The 9,701-nt window shown below is 36.4% G+C and overlaps 1 protein-coding gene across 1 annotated transcript; it reads right to left on the reverse strand.

Annotated features, from left to right (window-relative positions):
- Window positions 1-8,188: 8,188 nt before the first annotated feature.
- Window positions 8,189-9,130, reverse strand: LOC106835785 (olfactory receptor 10R2-like). The gene has a single exon (XM_014848396.1). It carries the CDS (start codon window positions 9,128-9,130, stop codon window positions 8,189-8,191), a length of 942 nt encoding a protein of 313 aa, XP_014703882.1.
- Between the last annotated feature and the right edge of the window lie 571 nt (window positions 9,131-9,701).

A 9,701-nucleotide genomic window follows, 5' to 3' on the forward strand; every position in this document is an offset into this window, starting at 1 on the left:
GAAAAACTCACCATGGGGTAAATAAAGATGATGTTCTGTTTAGGATGCACCCATAATTAACTAGAATAGTGCTGTTTTATGATGTCATATTCATTTAAAAAAAATTAGGAGAAGCTGCTGTGCAGTCTAGAATCTAAAGTTGCTGAATATAGAGTATGTAGACATTAGGAAAATTAAATCTGTACTGTAGGAAGCAGCAGTAAGTGAGCAGGAAGCTCCAGAAATGCACTTTGTACTTAGTACATTGATCAATTTTAATACAAAGTGACTGAGTTTTGTGTCTAACAAAGTACATAGAATGTTTTCTACAGCAGCCAGACACTAACGTGATTTCTGATTTTTATTAATCTTACTTTATGGGTATAATTTCTTATTATCTTCTTCATGTGTGGGTTGCCTGAGTGACATTTTTAGTTAGTAGAAACATTAAAAATTTGAAATTATCTTTAACAAAATATATACAATGTAATATAATTTAGGAGACTATATACAAGAAGAAAAACTCTTTTACATAAAAATACTTTGTAGTGATGAAAAAAGGGCCATCTTAGCCATTCTTACATACTAGTTACATTCTTAATTACAGTTATAGTTACATAAAAGTATCGTAAAAGATAAACCTAGATTCGCCACATTGGACATCAAACTCCTCCATTTAGTACTTCTAAGATGGGGTCCTCATGGTGGTGGAGCCTGTGCTGGCATAGAAGCCAAATAATTTCTCAGTCAAAAGGGCCATTACCTCCTTTTGTCCAATATATAACCCTGTCCCACCAAAGTATCCCTCCATTTTCAACTATTGCATGAGTATTTCCTGATTTCCCTTCTTTAAAACACCATAGCAGTTTGGACCAAACTTATGCCTTGTAATGAGTTCTGATTTTTTCAGTATTTAGGTCCATATCTTATCTCCTCTACCAGGCCATCAGCAATCTGACAGGAAGTCCCTTGTCATACCCAAGTATTGGCCCCTCCCATTATTCTCTAGATCCCTGATACAGTATGCAAAATGCAGTAGATGACTCATAAATGTCTCAACTTTATTTGACTGCTCTACATAGCTGAATAGAACACCTGAAAGTACACACAAAAGGTAGAAATATTTATGTCCTCCAAAACTTAGTGATTTAAAACAACAATAATTATTTATTCTGCTCATTAATCTCCAATTTGGCAATGGCTTGTTCTCTGCTCCATACAATGTCAACTGGGCAGCTTGACTAAGGTAGAAGGACTGACTTCCAAGATGGCTCACTTACATGACTGGCAGGATGGTGTTGGCTGATGCTCGGGAGTTGAGCTATGACTGTAGACTGGGAGTCTCAATTCCTTTCCATGTGAACTAAAAAGATGCAAATTATCCACACCTGACATATGCAAAATGCCATGGTGAGCTAGGCATATGATAACTGCATTAGATACTCCCTTTTGGAAAAGGGGGAAATGAGTATCATAGCAGTCACTGCTGCATAAAAATTCTGAAATCCAGCTGGGCTCTTGTTGCCAGTCCCTTGTTCAGAACCCAGTCCTATTTCCTGAGAATGATTCTCCATGGCTTTTGGCTCTAACTGAGGAGTCTTTTTCTCACTCTCTGATAATTCTTCCTTGTGTATAAGACGTAGCCAGTATTTGTAGATGAACAGTTTTCTCAGTCTCACTCCTGGATGTAAGAACATTGGAGGACTTAAAGTATTTTTGCTTTTATTGTCTCCATCCTTTTTAGGATAGGCTGATAGAATTTCTTTAAAAAACTTTGTGGGTTTCTAAAGTATCAATTTATAAAGTTAATTTTATTAGGCAAAAGTCACGTCCACATTTCTTTCTTTATTATGGGCTATCTGTGAGGCTGCTGTATGACAATTCCCTTAAGACTCTTAAAAAGAGCTATTGCTTAACTTAGAGGATTTATGCTATTGGGATACTTATAAACCTTTCTTGATATAGACTTAAACATTTCTGAGTTCTAACCAAGAGTTTTGCAGCCACATTCTTGAGATATTTACTCTGAGACAATGGTTTCCTGATAGAATTTTTGATTTGATTTTCTCCCTGAAGCCATTTCTTACTTTGAGAATCTTTATTAGGACAGATTGGGGAAGAGATGAGAAGTAATTTTATTTTCAAGTCCAACAAGTTCTGGATTTTTTAAATATTTCCTCTAAATTCTTCTCAATAATTTAACAGCACTTTCTTTTGTTCATAACTTTCATATGTCAGGAGCAGATAACCTGCATCTTTAACTCACAGAACTTCAAATTGAAAGAAACTACACCTAAGCTATACCATATGTATGTGGACTTGATTTAGATCACAAGATCCTGGACCTTGAGCCAGAGGCAGCCAAATGTTGTGATTGGATGAGATTTTGTGGTGTCTTGGAGGAGGGTGAATACATATTGTAAGTGTAAGAATGTAAGCAATTTATGATCTTCAGAAAGATCATACTAAACTAAATAACCACAAATACTTTGATCATCTTCCCAATGAGATGTGGGCTTTATGTCCCTTCTCCTTTGAAAATGGGTGGTCCCATTATGACTGCTTTGACCAATAAAATACACTGTCATGGTGCTACACCTTAAATGACTAGCAGCATCCACTTCCTGGATCTTAGAACATTTACCCTTTGAACCGAATTACCATACTGTAAAAAACTACAAGCAGCCCCATGGAGAGGACCTCATGGAGAAGAATTAAGGTTCCCAGTTTAGAATCATAGTTCAGCTCCTGACCATCAGCTAACACCACAGCAATAAAAAGAACAAACTACTGTGAAATATATGTATAAATATTATTCAGTGATAAAAAAACAAAATCCTGCCTTGTGGAACATGGGTGGACCTTGAGGGCATTATGCTAAGTAAAATAAGTCAGATAGAGAAACACAAATACTATTTGATCTCACTTATATCTGGAATCAAAAAAAGTTGAATTCATAGACATGCAGAGTAGAATGGTGGTTTCTAGGGGCTAGAGGTTGGGGGAAATGGGGAGATGTTGGTCAAAGAATTCAAACTTCCAATTATAAGATGCATAAGTTCTTGGAATCTAATGTACAGCATATTGACTACAGTTAACAATACTGTATTATATATTTGAAAGGTGCTAAAAGAGTAGCTATTAAATGTTCTCACCACACATACACACAAATACATAATTATGTCAGATTATGGAAGTGTTAACTAACCTTAGTGCGGTAATCTTTTTTCAATACATGTATCAACCATCATGTTGTACACTAACCTTAGACAATGCTATATGTCAATATATCTCAAGAAAGCTGGAAAAAATATATCAAGACAGCGTTGTCTTGAGGCAGGGAGTCAACTGGAAAGGGGCACAAAATAACTTTTAGGGTGACAGAAATATTGTGTTTCTTGATTGGTGTGGTGATTAAACGAGTGCATGTATTTGTAAAAACTGGCAAATAACTTACACTTAAAATATTTGAATTTTATTTAAGTAAATTATTTCTTAATTAAAGGTAAAATAAGGAAAAAAGTGAATGCAGAAGGGAAATTAAGGGGACTGGCCATGTGGCCGAGTGGCTAAGTTCACATGGTCCACTTCAGTGGCCTGGGGTTCTCCAGTTCGAATCCTGGGCACAGACATGCACACTGCTCATCATGCCATGCTGTGGCAGCATCCCACATAGAAGAACTAGAATGACTTACAACTAGGATGTACAACTATGTACTGGGGCTTTGGGGAGAAAAAAAAAAGAGGCAGATTGGCAACAGATGTTAGCTCTGGGCCAATCTTCAGGAAAAAAAAAAAAAAGGAAATTAATACCCCCATGGCCACATTTTAAAAAATTGTAGCAACAAAATATACTCAACGAAAACAAAATATTTTATTAAAAATTATGAAAGAGAAAGCAGAGGAGAAGAACAACTTCTGTTTGTCCTAACATCAGGAAAACAACAAGCACAAAAAACAATTGCCAAAGAGACTAACTTAAAAATCAATTGGCCAACCTGACAACATCAGCTAAAACAAGGAAAGTTACAGACTCCAATTAACAGTTGAATACTTTCTGATGACAACATAATAGGGGCTCTACAGTTAGAAAACTAGGAATACCATGATAGACCAGCCTCCCCTTCTAAGAGTATAAGAAAACTAGTCTCACGTAAACATGAACTCAGAAAAAGAGCATGCTCAGATTCCATACGAAGTTATTATATATTTTTAAAAACCCGCAATTCAACATCCCAATAGGAATAACTGTTTGCCTATATAGTGAAAACCAAGATGCACTGCCCAGATTCTCCTTCAAATCAATGACTTACTGCCCCAGCTGATGATAGTGCTGTGAGTAGGCAGTCTTCAGCTGTCTGCCTCTTCAAGCATTTTGTCAGTAACATAGAGACCTCATCCAAAGTAACAACCATTTCCTGTAGCAACCCACACCCAAACACTGACTGATGCAGGTTTATAAAGTCCTGGCCATCTTGGCTCAACTCAGAACACCTCTGAATGGTCATTCTACTACAGAGCTCACTGTTGGGCCGGCTAAGACTGTCACTAGTATTACATTCAGCTTGATTTCTCTATCTGCCCAATATATACCCCTCATTGCACAGGTGCTAATCCCATGCATTTATTTACACACATCCTAGATGCCCAGCTATCTCAGAGTGTGATTCCCAGGGAACACAACTTGCAAGTGCTTGGAAGATATGCTCACAAAATAGAAAAAAAACTCTAACCAAATATTTAAAAATAAGCTAAAAGGAATTAAAGAAGTAATAGAATATGTGAAATAATACCAAACATCAGAATTTGAAAGAATTCAGTTATGAGTGATTAGAGGAAGAGAAGTTTTGGAAAGAGAGAGGATAGATCAGGAAGCAGTTAGAAATGAAATAAAACCCACTTCATAAATGAAGTCCAAACTTGGAAAAACATAAGACTGAATAAACATTATGGACAAAGTCATGATAAACAAAGCAGATATGAAGAGAGGAAAAAATAAAAATAATTGTCCAGAATGCATTCTCTAAAGTTCTATTGTTACAAAGTTTGAAACAAGGTAATTACTCATTCATGATATTAGAAGCCATAGGAGTTGTTTCTGTTGGAGAAGAGGGAGTGAGTAATGAGGTGTTTCTAATACTTTCAGCCTTATGCATACACGGGGTCCGCATCGCGGGATTCAATCAACAGCGGATCATGTAGTTCACACTACAGTACTGTATGTGTAAGATCCCCGGTTGGTTGAATCCTCGGATACGGAAACAGCAGAAGGGGATGGCCAACTAAGGAACTTCAGCTTCCCCAGAATTTGGTATCTGCGGGGTTTCCTGGAACCAATTCCCCATGGATACCAGGGGACAATTGTATTCTATTTTTTGACCAATTTTATTCACTTTGCGATGATTTATTGACGTGGCAATCATGATTTGTACACTTTTCTATCAGTGTGTTTTATTTCCATACAAAAGTGAAGATGATATACTCTTGTTTCATGAATGCAATGTATTTTACATGATGATATTAATTACAATATTTTGTATTCTATGCATTTTTTATATTTCCTCTGAGAGTTTTGTGCTCTTATATTTTGATCTTGGTGTTTCATGTTCAAGTCTTCTTCAAATGTCTGGCAAGCTTTGGATGTTCAAATATATTCCTCTGTGTGGCACTTAAAAGCTTGTTAGAAACTCTACATGGGTGTGCCTTGTGGACTGGTGGGCTCCAATGTAGGAGAGTCATATGGAGAAATGTTACTCATTTTGTTGAAGTAGCTCCTAACTTATAATCACCTCTGTCAGAAAGAAATTCTCCTGTTTCCTAAAGGAATTGTTTAAGACTGGCTGTCAAGTTGTTTGGGGCCTGAGTGTGGGAAAGAGACCGGTGATGCTCCATGCTATAGGAGCACTCACATTCAATCCTCTGTTTTAAGTGCAGGTCCTCACATTTGTCTCAGTTCAGCCTGGTATCTCTAGTCCAGAGCACCTCTGGTTTAACTGCTGTAAATGAAAACCTCCAATCTTACCCTAGCATGGGAGAAATATAAAGCAATGTTACTCAGGTAAGAGTCTGCAGTCTAGTGCCAGCTCTTTGTTATTAACTTGTGATGAGATGGGTATAGAAGTTGAATGTAAGTATGAAGCAATTTCTATTGAATTTGCTTTTACTGAGACATCCAATCAGTGGACACATCTTTTGGAACAGAGAATAGAACAGTTCAGGTGTTTTTCTGTTTCATTTTTCTAATAATTCATTTTTATTATATTTTACTGAAGTATTGACGTGATGAATGGAAAAAGAAGTATTTTAATGCAGCACTGTGAAACCATGACAAGTCACATACGCATAAAACAAAGACTGATATTGCATACTAATATTGTTTAATAATAAAATTAAGATTGCATCCTTAATATACATTCCATTTGAATCTAAATGAAAATATTTCACCAGGAATAATTTGGAATAAACCAAAAATAAACTCAACAAATTCTAAAAATAGAACTTACACCAATCACATTCACTCACTAACCCACACAAAAAACTATAAACAACAGAAATTATTTAAATATCAGCAAGTAAATATATATAAAGAATAAATATTTCATTCTTAAAAAATATGCGACCAATAAATGACAATTGCAAGCCTGTTAGGAAACAAAAACAGAACAGAACAAAATTTGAGATGGCCAATGTTGTATTAAAAAAAGATATGTAGTGCTGTAAATGCCTTAATTATTTAACTAATCATATTGAAAATAATATTAAAGCACTTAATTCAAAAACTGAAAAATGAGAGACAAAAATAACTATAGAGGTAATAATTTAAAAATAGGAAAGCATTACTGATGATTTTATACACTTTAATTTGAAAATCTAAATAAAATTAACAAGGCAGAAAATGGTTACATTTTACCCTGGAAATGGGGTCACACACGAAATATGAACTTTAGTTTCTTCATTATACTTTAAAAAGAATATTGATAGGCTGCAGCATATCCAGAGGACTGCACACAAGAAGATGAGGTGTCTGAAATTCAGGTCACATGAGTAATGGGAAAGATTCAGATTATTATTGTAACTGTCTCAAACATCTGTGAACCAAACTTAGATTTATTGTATGACAACAGAGAGAGAAAGGATGAAAACCCAAGACATGCAAATATCAGCTAAAATAAGGAGAGATAATAACGAAAGCTGAAAACAGTAGGAACGTACATTTTGTGAAATTGTTGATCTAATGTCAGTGCAGGCTGTTTTCCCTTGGAGATGCTGATGAAGAAATTTCTGTACAGATGAGAGATAGAATGAGATGACCACCACAGTCATTTTCTCTCTAATATTATATAGTCTGATGATAAAATTTAAACTGGGAAGCTCCCTCTTCTTAATAAATTCACTGTGGAAGTCCATGCAGACGTCTTCTTCAGCCTGATTTGGGACTGGATGGTTATTATTTTCTATTAATTTATGTAGCACATCTTCTGTGTTACATAATGTGTAGTTCAAAGCAGTGGTCAGAAAAGACATCCAGAAATATTATTTTGGGAGTATCAAAGAAGTAAAAGGACTTTGCAGAGATTTGCAAAGTCTTGTTTAATATACTAAGAGTCTTACATTTTGTGCAGTTTTATATTTTACATATACTTTCTTTCATATTATCCGTTAAACACAAACAAAAACCCTGTGAAGTTGAAAAGCAAAATTATATTATCCCCATTTTCTGTATTTTAAAATTTAGATTCAGAGAAGAATCATAGCTTTATTAAAGTCATGACCTAACCAATGTCAAACTTAAATCTAGTTAGTAGTATGGTAACTTTTTCCCTCGTTCTGTCATACTCCTAGATCTATGCAACTTTCAGACCTGAGTACTTCTTTTCAAGCTGGACATAATCTCAAACAAAGGGTACAGTCAGACATTTTGGGCAAAAAAACAAACATAGGGCAAAAGATAATGGTTATTAAGACCTTTTTTGAGAACTATAAACCTGGAGGAAGAAGAGGAGAAGGAGAGTAATTCTTTAGTGACAGATACTTTGCTATCCCCCTTAATCTTTACCACAACTTGAGAAGCACATAATACTATGCCTTCCTACATTAGAGAATATTAAGACTCCACAGTGTCAAACAACTCATCAAGGCCACATATTTATAAGATAAATGGGGTAGAAACTTTTATGAGATGTGGGTGTACTGTTGAAAAATGATCTAATTATACCTTCTTAAGAGGAAACCCAGTCTTCCCAATCATTTTCCGAATGGCCAGCTGTACATCTTTGTTCCTGAGGCTGTATACCATAGGGTTCAACAGTGGGGTAATGATGGTATAGGTCACTGTCACCAGCCTGTCTTTGCCTGATGTATATTTGGCCGAGGGTCGCAGGTAGACAAAGGAAGCACAACCATAATGGACAATGACCACAATGAGATGGGAGGCACAAGTGGAGAAAGCTTTTCGCTTACCTTCAGCTGATGGGATCTTCAAGATGGTATGGAGAATAAAGCCATAAGAGATGCAGATAAAGATCAAGGGCACAATGAGTACCAAGACCCCACAGATGAAGATGATCAGTTCATTGATGTAGGTTTCAGCACAGGCGAGACGGATGACCGGTGAAATATCACAAAAGTAGTGATTGATCTTGTTAGAGTCACAGAAGGGGAGGCTAAAGACTAAACTTGTTCCCACCAGAGAAATTAGGAAGCCACTAACAATACAAATTGCTACCAGTTGTCCACATACCTTCCAGCTCATAAGGATGGGATAATACAAAGGCTGGCAGATGGCAGCATAACGATCATAACCCATCACTCCCAGGAGCAGGCAATTGGTGACAGCAAAACCAAGGAAGAAAAACATCTGAGTGGCACAACTCATGAAGGAGAGTGTCCTGAGTATAGAAAGCAGATTGATAAGCATCTTGGGCAGGATGACAATTGTGTAGAAGATCTCAGAGGTAGAGAGGACACATAGAAAGAAGTACATGGGTGTGTGGAGGCTGTGATCCAGGCGGATGACTGAGATAATGGTGATGTTTCCACTCAGGATGATCAAGTAGAGGCAGAGAAAGACCACAAAGAGGACAAGCTGAAATTCTCCAAAGCTGGAGAAACCTAGCAGTAAGAACTCAGTAACACAGGAGGAATTGGCCATGGAGAGCTGATCCCGTGGAATAAAGCCAATATGGTCAGGTCCAGAAGCCTTTGGAGCTGAGAAGTCAGGGAAACTTACCCTCATAAAGTAGCTACCACCAGTCTGATATGAATGATAAATAACTGGTATGGGAGAGAAAAAAAAGCGCTGAAAATTAGCCAGAATTATCCTAAATTAACATGCACTCACAGTGCTATTTTTCTGCCAAAGAATTTAGCAACTAATTTGAAGACAAGTGTTCACATGAAGTGTATAGATATTTGCTCAAATAAAGCCTATCCTTCAGGCCCTCTCCTTGGAGGCTTATGTCGTCTCCACTTAATTTTTTGGTAATCTAACCCTCTAAAAAACCTTTATGTATTTTAATTATGATTTTAAGTAGTCATAGTTTTATCCATATTGTTGATACGTATATTCTATAAGCAATAGCACCAACGTCTGAAGATCCATCTCCCACCTGGTTTTAATACATTCCTCATCTGAGGAAACATCCCTTGATCTGTCTTTGTGTTACTTACCCTTAAAGAACACAGTTCCCTTTCATTACTAATCATGTGCCCCATTTCCATGC

The sequence above is a fragment of the Equus asinus genome, chromosome 25 (genome assembly GCF_041296235.1).
Source record: "Equus asinus isolate D_3611 breed Donkey chromosome 25, EquAss-T2T_v2, whole genome shotgun sequence".
NCBI classification, from domain to species: domain Eukaryota; kingdom Metazoa; phylum Chordata; class Mammalia; order Perissodactyla; family Equidae; genus Equus; species Equus asinus.

Excerpts from the sequence above, each read along its gene's own strand:
- LOC106835785 (XM_014848396.1), bottom strand. The coding sequence starts at position 9,130 with ATGGCCAATTCCTCCTGTGTTACTGAGTTCTTACTGCTAGGTTTCTCC.